This window comes from Meles meles, chromosome 1 (assembly GCF_922984935.1).
Source record: "Meles meles chromosome 1, mMelMel3.1 paternal haplotype, whole genome shotgun sequence".
Taxonomy (NCBI): domain Eukaryota; kingdom Metazoa; phylum Chordata; class Mammalia; order Carnivora; family Mustelidae; genus Meles; species Meles meles.
Window position 1 is genome coordinate 165,443,582 of NC_060066.1, and position 15,241 is coordinate 165,458,822.

At 34.5% G+C, this 15,241-nt stretch overlaps 1 protein-coding gene across 4 annotated transcripts in view; it reads right to left on the bottom strand.

The window, feature by feature from the left end:
• The window catches only part of ATG4C (autophagy related 4C cysteine peptidase), an 84,448-nt gene that overhangs the window by 39,165 nt on the left and 30,042 nt on the right, over window positions 1–15,241 (bottom strand). For 3 of the 4 annotated variants that reach the window (XM_046026745.1, XM_046026736.1, XM_046026753.1), the window contains exons 3-6: window positions 14,916–14,999; window positions 6,463–6,696; window positions 3,803–4,133; window positions 1,962–2,032 (exon numbers count right to left, since the gene is read on the bottom strand). In XM_046026745.1, coding sequence (XP_045882701.1) covers window positions 1,962–2,032; window positions 3,803–4,133; window positions 6,463–6,696; window positions 14,916–14,999 — 720 coding nt within the window. The remainder of the gene's footprint in view (window positions 1–1,961; window positions 2,033–3,802; window positions 4,134–6,462; window positions 6,697–14,915; window positions 15,000–15,241) is intronic. The other variant, XM_046026763.1, reaches the window with a different exon arrangement.

Genomic DNA, 15,241 nt, shown 5'->3' on the forward strand with positions numbered 1-15,241 from the left:
GAAGGGAAGAGGAGGAAGGAAGGAAGGAAGGGAAGGAGGAAAAGAAAAGGAAGGAGGAGGGAGGAAGAGAGAAAGGAAGAAAGAACAAAAGAAAGAGATGAAGGAAGGGAGGGAGGAAGAGAGAAAGGAAGGAAGGAAGGAAAGAATTGCAGTAATCTAACACGAGGATGACAGTGGCTCAAACAAGGGTGGTAATTGTGAAGGTAGGGAACAGTCATGGGCTGGACATTCGGAGCTGGTTAAAAGTGATCAGTAAATTAAAGAACTCCTTAATATGTTAAATGAAAGACAGAAGAAGGGAAAAAAGGGAGTCAGGGATTATTTGAATGGTTTTGCTATAAGTAAACAGAATAAGAGACATACCATTTACAAAGACATACTATAGACAACCATAGGAAGGGAAAGAAGAGGAGAATCGGGAATTCAGTTTTAGACACGCTAAGTCTCAGATATCTATTAAACATGCAAGCAGAGAGGATGAGTAGGCAGTAATGGATATAAAGCCTGGATTTGGTGAGAGGTCCTATAAATGTGGGAGTTGACAGCACACAGATGGTTCTGTAAAGCCATGAGACCAGGTAAATTCAAATCTGTGTACAGGAGAAAAGGTCTAAAGGCCGAGTGCAATTTTAGAGATCACCAAGGTAAGGAAAACCAGCAAAGAAGACAGAGAAGGAGTGGACAAGATAGAAGGAAAACCTAAAAGCAGCATTCTAAAAACCAAGTAAACAAAACATTACAAGAAGGAAAAAATGGTCGACTGTGTCAAATGCTGCTGGTAGATTATGTAATGTGAGGACTGAGAAGTGACCCCTGGATTTTTAGCAAGATTAAATTATTGTAAGAGCAGTCTGGGTAGAGTGATGGGTGTTGACAGCCTAAGTAGAATACTTCAAGAGAAAATGGGGGGATTTTGTAGAACCATATACAGACGAAACTTTGTTTTGTTTTGTTTAACAACTACAAAACAGCTTTCTTCAAACTCCCTGTTTGAAGAAAACCAAACTCTTCTGCTCTTGAACAGTTAGCTGATTAACAAATTCTGCTACTTGTGCCCAACTTCTTCCCTTTAAATTTCAAATTTAGGTTAAGAGCTACCAAATTCTTCTGTTCAGCAGCTTCCCTATCTCCCGTAGTCAATCTAAACCAAAGGTACAAAAATGCAACAAGAGTTCTTTTCATGTTTCAATTCTATCATCTTACTTTTTCCAAACTACTCAGTAATGGCTTCTAATTATAAACCTTTAAGTTCTCTCATTTTTCTGGGGCAGCACACACATGACCATTCCTATCTCTGACTCTTCTGAACTAATATATATACTTTAATCAAATGAGCTTCACCTTCAGAGAACAGATTGCTGGCTTCCAGAGGCAGTGGGTGGGGAAGAGGGTGAAACGGGTAAAGGTAAAGGGAGTCAAAAGGTACAAACTTCCAGCTACAAAATAAATAAGTCACGAGAATGTAATGTAGAGCATGGGGACCACAGTTCATAATACCTTGTTGTTATATTTGAAAGTTGCTAAGAGAAGCACATGGGTGGCTTAGTTGGTTGGGCATCTGCCTTCGGCTCAGGTCTCAGGTGGTGATCCCGGGGTCCTGGGATCAAGCCCTATATCCAGCTCCCTGCTCAGTGTGGAGTCTGCTTGTCCTTGTCCCACTCCTTCTCTCACTGCCCCTCCCTCCGTTTGTGTGCTCCCTCTCTCTCACAAATAAATAAAATATTTTTTTAAAGTTGCTAAGAGAGTAGATCTTAAAAGTCTTTATCAAGAGAAAAAGATTTTTGTGACTATATATGGTGACAGATGTTAATCAGACTTACTGTGTGATTATTTTACAATATATACAAATACTGAGTCTTTATATTGTAAAGGTGAAACTATTATGTTATATGTCAATTATATCTAAATTAAAAAGTATAACCAAATAATAGATAAACATTAGAATTATATATATTCCTCACCTGTACAGTCTTGTGCAACATAAATAGTTATTCCTTGTAAATCGGGGTGCCTTGCTTCTTCAACTGCTTTTCTAAAAAACAACACATATCATCCTTTAAAAGCCAAACATTTCCAGTTAATAGTTAAAGGTTTCATTTAAGGGGAAAGAGCCATCATCTCTTTTTTTTTACCTTTCTTATTTAACCTATAGTGTCTGCTCTCAAAACTATTATCTGAATGATATCTAAATCAAGTCAATCCTTATACTAAATTACTCAAAGAACATTAAAATATAAGTTACAGGGGCACCTCAGTTAAGACTTGGACTCAATTTCAACTCAGGTCATGATCTTAGGGTCATGAAATCAAGCCCCAGATGCACTCATGCTCAGTGGGGAGTCTGCTAGAGATTCTTTCTCTCTCTCTCTCTCAAATGAATACATAAATCTTTTAAAATAAATAGATAAATAAGTGCAAGCATGACTATTTTTCCCTTCACCCAAAACCTAAGTAACTGAACAAATGAATTTCCTAATTTTGAGTCTTAGAATTCTGTAAGTAAAATTGCAAGCTGAAAAATATTTGAGTGAGTATTATGTTCTCAGTGGCACATATGATTTGAAAAAAGCCACAATAATATCTGTAAAAGGAAATTAGACAAATTGGAAAAATATACTTTTATTTAACTGTATCTTTATAATTTTTTAATTTCACGTGACTTATTATTTACATTTGCATGTGTTAAATTAGAAGAGGGACTGGCAAACTATGGGCCATAGGCCAAATACAACCTGTGGCCTGTTTTTGTACAACCTGTAAGCTAAGAATGGTTTTTACAGTTTTGAAGGGTTATAAAACAAAAAAAGAAAAGAAAAATAGGCAACAGAGCCCTTTATAGCCTGCAAAGCCTAAAATATTTACCATGAGGCCTTTTATAGAAAAAGTGTTCTGATCCCTGGTGTCAGAACGTAGTATCTTGGAGAGTAGAAACTAAGCTTTTATAATTATGTTTTTATAAATATTATATCAAGCAGCACTTGATATTATTAACAATCCATTTAATAACATTAGGCAAATGCATTTCCATTTGTAAGCATCTGGCCTATAAAATATAAAAGCCTGTTAATATGCAAAAAAATTTATAATAATTTCTAATTTATATATGATTTTAAATGGAGTAAACTTACTATAATATACTATATCTGGATGACATATTAATGATTCCATTTACAACAATGGAACATACAACAAATAAGACATTTTTTTTTTTAAATCAAGCAGTATCCAAACAAATGGCACATAAAAGGCTGAGGTATAGTGAAATTTGACTTTTGACTTTTTTCTAACTACTCTGAATGTCACAGACCCTTTTCTTTTACTATGATATAATTATAATATTAATAGTCCCATACATTTACAATTCACAGGAATTTGATGTGTGCAAAGAAATGCAGAAAACATCAATTTTAGCTCTTGACATTCCATTACACTATCAGTACATTACAACCCCCAGGTTACACTATTAAAAAAAAAAAAAAAACAATAACGTTATGCATGTTCCAAGGTTGAAAGAGTTGTTAGTTTTTAGAACATTCCAATAAGGTGGTCTAATGAAAACCTGGTTAGACAGAAACCCTGGATATCTATACCTGAATGAAAGAAAAATTTGTCATAGATAAATTAAATGCAACTAGAGTTGCAAGGTCTTGTTTTTTCCTTATTAGCAAATGAAAGCTTCCTTGTGAATATTCTCAAGCAGAAAGACTTTAAAACTGCCAATTTTATATATGCACTGCAAAAATCAGTATTTCTATGTCTAAGGACCTCTGTCGTAAGATGAAAGATTTCAATACAATTTTACCTTAAAATGTGAGCAACCACAGCTGGTCCATACCAATCTCCGGCTTTTTTCCCAGACTTCTTTCCATATTCTATTAGTTGATGTAAACCAAAGAGGGCCAAAGGGGAATCACCAAACCAAGAGATGATTTTCCTGTGATAAATTTCATTTCGCATTTCATGATCATCAGAATACCTTCTGATTGTTTCCTTCTGAGAAACTGTTGGGGTTTTGAGTTCTCCTTCCCCTGAAAGTGATGCTTCAAATGATGCAGTAAATTTTTTTACAGGGTTGGAAGTCCATGATTCAGAGTCTGAATTTTCAATGTTCAAAGCATCAGGCCACGTCCAAGCTATAGTAGTTCCAAAGCAAGGTGTTCAGATCTTTTAAATAGATTTTAACAATTCTACTAAAATAAGTAGATAGCATTTAAAGTCATATAGGTTACTAAACTAAAATAGTAAACTTAGAAGTAGGCAAATTTATAGAGAAAGAAAGTAGACTGGTTGCATATGGCAAGCAGGGTATTGGGAGTGACTGTCATAAGATAGGAGGTTTTTTTGGGGGGATGATGAAAATGTCCTAAAATTCGGTGGTGGTTGCAGAACCCTGGAAGCATACCAAAAACCACTGAATTGTTCACTTTAACTGAGTGAATTTATGTTATATAAATTATATCTTAATAAAGCTTTGAGATATGTTTAAAAAAAGTATTGAGATTAATTTCCAAAAAATAGTAAACTCAGGTACAAATAAACAACTCCAGAAATGCTTTTCTTTTTCTTTTCTTTTGTTTTCTTTGACAGTGCTGAAATGGAATGAGGACATCTGTACTCCCTTACCAGTACTGTTTATCAGACATCCAGTCTTGACTATCCGAAGGCACAATAAACATAATCACTAACATTAATCAGAGAATAACTTCAGAAAGCGGATTTTGATTATATGTTAAAATATAAGGCTAACCATGGAAGTTTTAAATTTCTTTGTTTTTTTCTCAAACAATCCTTTCAAAATATTCATTGTTTAGAGAATAATATCAATTTTCTAGTAAATGAAAAGTTGATAAACAGAAGTCATTAAAGATTAAAGATCCCCCCCAAACCAACTATATTCACTACTTCACAGTTTTTATGATAAGACAGTTTCAAGCACACATGTAACTTTAGGTTAAAAAAATGAATAATAGACTCAGAGAACTAATTAGGACTGTGAAAAATATCCCAATTCTTGTCAGTGACTGCACAAGACTACAAATAAATCATCTCAGAGAAAGTTTAAAAATTCTTTTTCTTTGTATTGTCCATACCACTCTTTTTTTTTTTTAAAGATTTTATTTATTTATTTGACAGAGAGAGATCACAAGTAGGCCGAGAGGCAGGCAGAGAGAGTGAGAGGGAAGCAGGCTCCCTGCCGAGCAGAGAGCCCGATGCGATGCGGGACTCCATCCCAGGACCCTGAGATCATGACCTGAGCCGAAGGCAGTGGCTTAAACCACTGAGCCACCCAGGCGCCCATATCCATGCCACTCTTGAATAAACATTCTCTCTAAATAATCTCATCAATAATCCCTACAGAAAGGCTACCAAATATTTGCCATGCAATGCAGGGAAATTATTTAACACTTTAAAAATATAATACTTAGCAATAACCATATACGATAGGCTAAAATACTAAACTAAAATCTTCCTACAAATGTACAAATTATTAAAAAATGGACTAACAAATGATAAGAAAGGTTTTTCTTTTTTAAAAATAGATATATGTAATAAGTATCAATGATATTTTTAAAAGTCTAAAAGATGAAACATGATAATCTTAAGATGAAGCATGATAACCTTAAGATAAAGCATGATAACCTTATTAAGAATATGCATAATCGGGTGCCTGGGTGGCTCAGTGGATTAAGCCGCTGCCTTCGGCTCAGGTCATGATCTCAGGGTCCTGGGATCGAGCCCCGCATGGGGCTCTCTGCTCCACGGGGAGCCTGCTTCCTCCTCTCTCTCTCTGCCTGCCTCTCTGCCTACTTGTGATCTCTCTCTCTGTCAAATAAATAAATAAAAAATCTTTAAAAAAAAAAAGAATATGCATAATCAAGTTAACTGATTATAATCATATTTGTAAAGATAAAAACATTTTAAGGCATTATTGATATGTAGAGAGAAAATAAAGAAATGGCTTAAATTTCTTAAGATTGAAATAATATACAAATATCAACTACCTGCTCAAAGTCACTGCCATTGACCTGCTCACGATTTACTGAACTGGAGATAATCCAGATAATTCAATAAAAAAAAAAAACTAAATAAAACAACCAAAGGCTACTAAAAACTCATACATGTAAGTCATACCTACCCTAGTTCAATAAAGATGGAATATGGTAGATTAGTTACAACCTTTAGAAGACATAAGGAAGTCAAGAAATTAACTATAGGAAATTTTACACAGTTTATAAGCTGGACTTCAAATTTAAAAAAACGAACAGGTGAGCCTGGGTCCCTCAGTCGGTCAAGTCTCTGACTCTTGATTTTGGCTCAGGTCATGATCTCAGGGCTCTAAGATTGAGCCCCATGTCAGGCTTTGCGCTGGGCATGGCACCTGCTTAAGATTCTCTCTCTCCTTCTTCCTCTGTCCCTGGCTCCCCAAAACAAAAATTCCGTGCAAAAACAGATTTTATTTACCTCTACCAAGGAAGTGTAGTATGAGTCCTTGAGCCAATAGCATCTGACCAGTTCTTAATGTACAGCCCCAACCACAGTCTGTTGTCAAAGCCGAGCCTTCTATTTGAGGAAATTCTTCCCTATAGGTCAACCATATTCTTGAAATGAAATCTTTACGAAATTCTTCTACATTTCCCGCAATTACATGATCTTCTATTGTACATCCTGATCTTGCAGGTAACAGTTTATTCTCATCTACAAAATAAAAATATAAACTATAGTCTAAATATATGCAAAGAAATGTCAATAATGGTATTATGTCCCCATTACTGTCCATTAGATATGGAGTATATTATAATTTTTCTAATAGTTTTTTTTTTTCAATTTAAATGAAGATAAATGTTATTCTGTCTAATCAGGCTATTATGAAAATCAAATGCGAATGATGCTGAAATGTTTTGTACACTCTTGAACTAGCTAATAAAAGGTATCATCAGTAATACTGTTAATAATAATATCCTATAATCCAAATACAATCAACTCTTTTATGAGGGGATAATATAAAAATACCTTTTCTTTTTGCCTCATTTGGCTGAGGATATACATATTAGTGCTCTCTAAAATGAGATTTGCAAATAAAGTATTATGATTTGTCAATATGTAAGACTGAATATAATCCCATAAACTAGTTCTTAAAATGTGCACATTGTATTTATTGTCATGAATATTTATACTCAAATTATAAAATCAAAACTAAGAAGCTGAAGAGTAAGAATATAAAATTCCTAAGTATATAGTTATCCTTTCATGTTGAAATACAGTTTTTTAAAAACCACTCTGACCCACATATATCATTTTAAAAAGCTTTTTCAAATTGATTATCTATAATACAATTTCTATGTGAAAACTGTGGTCACTGTTTCCCCAATAATTTACAAATTCTGAGGCTCAAATGAACTAACATTCCTTGATCACTCTCTCAAAACAAAAAAGAGAGAATATCTTAGTCACCTTTACAACCTCAGCATGCAGCACGGTGTCTAAAACAAGTAGATCCTAATAAATGTTGCTTGGTTTAGGTGGGTGGACAGGTGGATAGATAAATCTACCTACAACTCTCAATTCCAAGGAGTTCAATTTCCAATGCCCTTCTGCAGGATGTTAAAGCAGTTTTATCATGCTTTTATTCTTTTTTTTTTTTTTTTAAGATTTTATTTATTTATTTGACAGAGAGAGATCATAAGTAGGCAGAGAGGCAGACAGAGAGAGTGAGAGGGAAGCAGGATCCCCGCTGAGCAGAGAGCCCGATGTGGGACTCGATCCCAGGACCCTGAGATCATGACCTGAGCCGAAGGCAGCAGCTTAAACCACTGAGCCACCCAGGCGCCCCTCATGCTTTTATTCTTTATTCTTGCTGCACCTATCCTCCTTCAAGTTCATTCTGAAAAAAATCAGTCACCTAAACTTCATAATATTCAGCTTAATGAAGGTAACTTGTGGCATACAGATTCAATGACAATAAAAAGAATGACTACCAAACCAATGAATTTCTCTCGATATTTGAAGTTAATTACAAATAGAAATGCCTAGAAATTTAACAAGGCCCTATAAATATGTCCAAAATTTCTACTTTAGAGACATTTAAATTTGTTTGAAATCTGATACAATAGTACATAACTCTCACACCTCATCCTGTGGCTTGCCTAATCTCCTATCTTGATGAAGTGATTAATTCTTTATCCTTTTAAGATCTAGTCTTTAGGGCACCTGGGTGGCTCAGTCAATTAAGTGGCTGCCTTCAGCTTAGGTCATGATCCCAGGGTCCTGGAACCAGTCCCACATTGGGCTCCCTGCTCAGCGGGGAGTATGCTCCTCCTGCTGCCTCTGCTGCTCCCCCTGCTTGTACTCTCTCTCTCTCTGTGTCAAATAAACAAATAAAATTAAAAAAAAAAAACTAGTCTCTAAATTTACTCTACATGTTTACTCTAAATTTACTCTAAATTTAAAATTTACAGGGCGCCCAGGTGGCTCAGTCAGTTGAGCCTTTGACTCTTGATTTTGGCTTATGTCATGTTCTCAGGGTCAGAAGATGAACCCTACTAGGGCTCCATGCTGGGCGTGGAACCTGCTTAGGATTCTCCCTCTCTCTGCCCCTCCCCCTTTCTGTCCCCCCCAAAAATTTACTCTAAATATTATTGGAAAATTACCAATACTAAATGAACTTTATTGTCCTGTTTCCACTGTAGTAATACTGCCCCTACTATTCCATTCTTTTACTGGCTTTTCTTTTCACAATCTTAATTAATCTATAATATTTATCTACATTTGCCTCCTTTCCAAATTTCAAGTACACTAGAGGAGAAGGAATGCTTTCTTCTGCACCCCTAAAGCTCCAGTACTTAGCAGAGAATTCATTCAGTTCATAATGGATGCAATAAACATTTGTCAGGCGAACGCAGGATAAGTGGAACCAAAGGAAAAGGGGTTTTTAAACTTTTGCTTTGCTTTTGTTTTTTATGATGGGAGAGATGTGAGAGCAGAACTCTAAGAAGCATGGGAAGTCTCAAAGAACCACAACAAAGAATGAAATGAAAGCTGATAAAGGAAACAGAAGAGAACTGCTATTAACATTGAGGGTTCAATCAAGGCTGACTATCACAATTAAACAAGTTAATATGAGAAATAATTATGAGTAAGCAAATTGTAAAATGAACCCTCAAAGACTACAGCTCTTGTAATTATTGAATACAGGATAAAATAAGTATGCATATGTTTAAAAAATAGAAGAATATTGAAAGTTAGACAAATAACTAAAACCAGACTATTAAAACTGATGAGGCACATACAAAAGAAAATCAAATGGAACTGCTAGAAATGAAAAATATAATAAGTAAAATTAGAAATTTGGTGTAAGATTAAACAGAAAATTATATACCGCTCAGGAGATAATTAAGAAACCAGAATCAAGAGCTAAAGAAATTACTCAGAATACAGCACAGAGAGACAAAGTAATAGAATATGTGAAAAACCAAAGAATTTCAGAGACACGAAAAAAAATCTAACAAAGATTTATCAGAGATGCTGGAGAGAATGGGAAGAATGGGGAACAGCTATAAATTAAAAGTGGTTGAAAATATTTCAGATTTTAAGAAAGATATGAATTCCAAGTAAAGTAAAAGAAAGTTCACATGAAAGACAAAAAAAAAAAAAATTATCTTGAAAACAATCAGAGAGAGGGCGCCTGGGTGGCTCAGCGGGTTAAAGCCTCTGCCTTCGGCTCTAGTCATGATCTCAGGGTCCTGGGATCAAGTCCCACATCGGGCTCTCTGCTCTGCAGGGAGCCTGCTTCCTCCTCTCTCTCTCTGCCTGCCTCTCTACCTACTTGTGATCTCTGTCTGTCAAATAAATAAATAAAATCTTAAAAAAAAAAACCAAACCAAAACAACAACAACCAGAGAGAACAAAGAAATGACAGCTTCTAAATACTGAAGAGAACATGTTCTTGTCCTAAAGTAACCAAGAATTTATTAAACAGAACACAATAGCAGTAACTATGTTAAGGAGGTAAAATAGTTAACCAGACTATATTAAAATTAAGAGCTGCTGTTCTTCCAAAGATAACATTAAATGAGTTAAAAAGTAACCAAAAGATTAGAAGAAGACATTTCCTATAGATATTTTCAAAAAAGGATTCACATCTAGAATACATAAAGAAAACTTAGGAATGAATCAATAAGTAAAAGAGAATCTAATAGAAGACATATCCAAATGGAAAAATGTTTATGAAAATATGCTCATTCCATTAGTTATCAGAGAAATGCAAATTAAAGTCAAAATGTAGCTCTAATAAAAAAGGAGAATATCAAGTAATGGTGACATAAGAGCAAGTAGAATTCTTGCAATGTAATTAACATACAGTGTTATGTCATATCAAATTAAAGCTAAATAAAGTAATACTGTATTTTTCATGTTGAGTTGTTTTGTTATACTCCTTAAAAGTATATACACAAGGTTTTTATCTTCTCTATGTATGAATAATTCATAATTTCAAAATTCTAAAGATTTAATATAAAATTTTTAAAATAATAAAAACTCAATATTTGTAGTAAAGAAATAATACAAAGAAAAAGTCTTTCCTCCACTGGATTCTGTTGTTTCGGTCATATATCCTAGCTTGGTGCTGAAACAGACCCTTGATACTTTAAGGAGTGGTAGGTGAAGATGCTGAGATTAGCAGAATAGGAAGATAAACAGAATACGAGTCTTTTGTTTAAGATGTAGATGGAGAGATTAAAAAGATCATCATGTGATACACACACAGATAAGACACCTACACACATGAAAAGAGAATGAAAGAGTATGTGTAAATATCTTCTCTATCTGGCTTGCTATGAAATTTTGTTTATGGTGTCTTCTGCCATATAGATATTTTAAATTTGTATTTGGTCAAATTGATCAATATTTTCTTGTATAGGCGATAATGTTATGTTTTATTTATTTATTTTTAAAGATTTTATTTATTTGACAGACAGACATCACAAGTAGGCAGAGTGGCAGGCAGAGAGAGAGAGAGGAGGGAGCAGGCTCCCTCCTGAACAGGGAGCCCAATGTGGGGCTCAATCCCAGCACCCTGGGATCATGACCTGAGCCAAAGGCAGAGGCTTTAACCCACTGAGGTGGGCACCCAGGTGCCCCTATAATGTTATATTTTATATAAGAAGCTCTTCTCTGGAGCACCCGGGTGGCTCAGTTGGTTATGCATCTGACCTTGGCTCAGGTCATGATCTCAGGGTTGTGGAATCAAGTCTGGTGTCAGGCTCCCCACTCAGGGAATCTGCATGTCTCTCTCACTATGCCCCACCCCTGCTTATGATCCCTCGGTCTTTCTCTTTCTCTCAAATAAATGAATAAAATCTTTTAAAAAAAAAAGAAAGAAATTTTTCTCTACCAAATATCATACCCATGCTGAGTAAATGCAGGCTAGCCACTGTTACTTTTCTATCTTTACCACTCCAGTGAAACTGCTCTCTCCAAAGTCATCAGCAATTAAATCCTAGAGCCTATACTGAGGCTATTTCCTACTCAACCTCTTTTGAGCATTAAACATTTTGTCCAACTCTTTCTCTCTAAAAATCTCTTTCCTTTGGTCTTTGATAATATACCATTGTGGGGTTTTGTCCTATATACTGCCTATTCCTTCTTAATTTCATTCACTAATTCTTCCTCATCAGGATATCCTTCAAGATGGATGTTCTCTGCCTATACTTTCCATCAATATGACCTTACCCAATGGCCTCAAAGGCCACCTCTTTGAAAATAAATACAAATAAATTCTAAACAGCCAACTTCACTCAGACTGTTCATTTCTAAATAGTGTATTTCAAACACTACATGTACCCTCAAACCCATGCTTCCTTTAATATAGCACATTTGGTTACTAATACTCCCTATCATCCAAGATAATAGTTTTTAAGTCTTCTTTATCTTCTGTCTCTCATGTTACTAAATCCAATCATGTTAAATGCTGTTGATACTCTCTTAAAATATCTCAAATCCATCCCCTCCTTTCCATTTCCACTACCCTATATCAGAGTCACTGTATCTTGCCTGTTAATTGACTTCCAATCATTCTTCTATCAGTTATTCTGATACAAATACAAAGCATGTATTAGTTATGATTATTATGAGCTCCTTCTGGGCAAGATCAATGTGAAATTTAGCATTTTCTTGCTCAAAAATCTAAGAAAATAACAATCACTGCAATTAGGAAGCCAACTGGGCACCCTACTCTATCTCTCTGAAAATGTAGACAACTTGCTCATGCCAAAAATTCCGTGACCTGTAAGAGTCCAAACCTACCCTCCAAGATTTCTGCTAATTCTCCATAGCTTTAGCTTTAATGGTCCTCCCTGTGTCCAGCCACTACAATATGAGTTGTCTTCTTCATTCCACATGTCAAATTTATCCCCTTTCCAAAAGAACCCCTCTTAGACCAAGCACTTCATAAGCTAACCCGACTTTACTTAAAGATCAGAGGATGTCAACAGGGAACGTCTCAATGGACATGCAGCCTCTTACCACCTTTCTAGGTCCTCTCCTTTCTCCCTGCAGATCCCCACACCTTTCTCCTTCTCTCTATCACCACTCCTAAACCAAAGCAAAATACAGTTGATCCTTGAACAATGTAGGATTAGGGCTCCAATACCAACCCTGTAGTCCATGTATAACTTTGAGTCCCTGAACACTTGAACTACTCATAGCTTACTGCTGATCAGTAAGAAGCCTTACTGAAAACATAGTCAATTAACACATATTTGTATATGTAGTATATACTCTATTTTTACAACAAGCTTGAGAAAAAGAAATATTCAGAAAATCACAAGGAAGAGAAAATATATCTACAGTACTGTACTTACTGTACTTACTGCAGAAATCCTGTGCAATTCAAGTGGACCTGTACAATTCAAACCCATTGTTCAAGAGTCAACTATAGTCTTCTATTTGTCTCATTCATACCTCCTATATTATTTACTTTTTGTCTCTTGAGTTGAGGGCCTCCAAGAGCCCACTATAAAGATCTGTTCAAGTATTTCTTCCAAAAAATCTTTAATGCTATCCTTAAAAAAAAAATTCTAATAAAGGGTACCTGGCTGGCTTAGTCAGTACAGCATGAGACTCTTGATCTTGGGGTCATGAGTTCAAGCCCCACACTGGGTGCAGAGATTACTTTAGAAATTTTTTATTTAATTTTAAAAATTTTAATAACTTTTTCCCCAATTTCCTATATCATGAATAATAATATTATTTAGGATGCTCATATGTATCAGGCACATCACTAAACCCTTATGAAACAGTTATCCTTAATACTTAGGAAGAATAAATAATTTGCCTAAAGTAACAACTAATTAGTAAAAAGAGCCAAATTCAAAGCACTTATGTCTGACCCCAAAGCCCATATTCTCCTCTGCCTATAAACAAATGATATAACTTTTCAGTATAGCATTCAAAAACCCTTCCATAATTTGATTATTTTCAGAATCCTCTCCCACCATACCTATACTAGACGTCTCTGTTTCTGAAATATACTCTCTAATATCTTGTGCCATTCTATTTACTAAAATGCATCCCTTCTTTGTCCATCACCTTCTTATTCATCCTTCAAGAATGCTGTGAGGATTCAATCAGTTAAACATGTAAATTACTTAAAATGCTGCCTAGCACATAACAAAAGATGGTAGCTGTTATTATTACAAGACATTTACAAGGTTTTAGAAAATTGCTGATAAATGATATGCCAAAATAGGTCAACCAAAAATAATAGCCTTGATAATGACATACTCTCACATACATTATCTCTTTCTCTACTCTCCCTCTCTCTCACTCACACACACACATTCACACAAAATACACACACTCATACACACAAAACCAAGCAAAGACATTTAGTAGAAAAAAATCCGTCATAAAGTGAGACATAGTCTTGGTTTAAATTTTAGCTCTGCCATTTAATACCTGTGTGACTTTGGACAAATTACTTAACTTCTCTAAGCTCCTGTTTCCATACTCATAAGGTAAGGATATTTTGAATCAATGTTTTAGGCTTTTGTAAGAATAAAAGACATTTCACAAAGAGCTTAGCATGATTCCTGACACATAGAAGGCACTCATTAAGTGACATAAATTATTAAAAGAAAATACATGATAATTATTAACAAAAAACATATAATTATTAAGAGAATGAGTATATGTGGAAACTTAAAAATATCAAATAAGGTCAATTAATTTCAGAAATTGGAGCATCCTTAAGAATTGAAAAATCTACCATTATTAGGTTAACTAAGGTGCTACTTTTAATTATTAGCTATACTTTAAAGCTATCTGAGAACCTGATAGGGATATTAGGATATCAATAATATTTACTTAGCATTCACACTATCATAAGTCCAAAACTATGAGGGATATAACAAAAGAGGTCATGATTTTCATCCTCAAGGAGTTCAACAGAAACCCAAACCATATGGCAATATATTTTGTGTTACATAAAATACAGGTTCTTTAAAAATAAATAAATAAATAAATAAAATACAGGTTCTTAAAAGAAATATGCCAAAACACAGGCATAAAAAGTAGCATGGTGGTTGCCAGGGGCTGAGGGAAGGAAAAGGTTGGGGAGCTATTTTTTAATGGGTCAAGTTTCAGTTTACAAGATGAAAAGTTCTGGAGATAAGTGGTCATAATGTCATTAGCACAACATTATAGATGTATTTAATACTACTGAGCCGTACACTTAAAAATTATTAAGAAGGTACATTTTATGTTATGTGTATTTTACTAACATAAAAAAAAAGTATAAGTAAGAAACAAAAAGAAATGTGCCAAAAGTAGATTAATCTGGAAATAAAACAATGAAAACAGTTACACAATGAATTTCTACAAAGATTTTTAAATGGATTACATACAAATTTAGAACTTACCTTCATATTTAAAATGGTAACATTTTCCAAGCAATAATACAGGGGAATTTCTACTAAAATATGTTTTTGTTTTCAACACCCAACCTAAACAAGAAAAGAGAAAAGTTGTTTTGCAATTAAAGGATTTCAGACTAAGAGTCTAGCAGCATTTCCTTTTTCTTAATTTGAAATCGTTAATTTTCAACTATGGACACACATTTTTTTGCAAGAAGAGCAAAATATATGGACAATGAACTGAAAATACAGGCCACTTATGTGACATTCAAATACAGTCAAGTATTTTAAACATATTCTATCCACAAAAAGGACATAGAAAGAAAAGAATT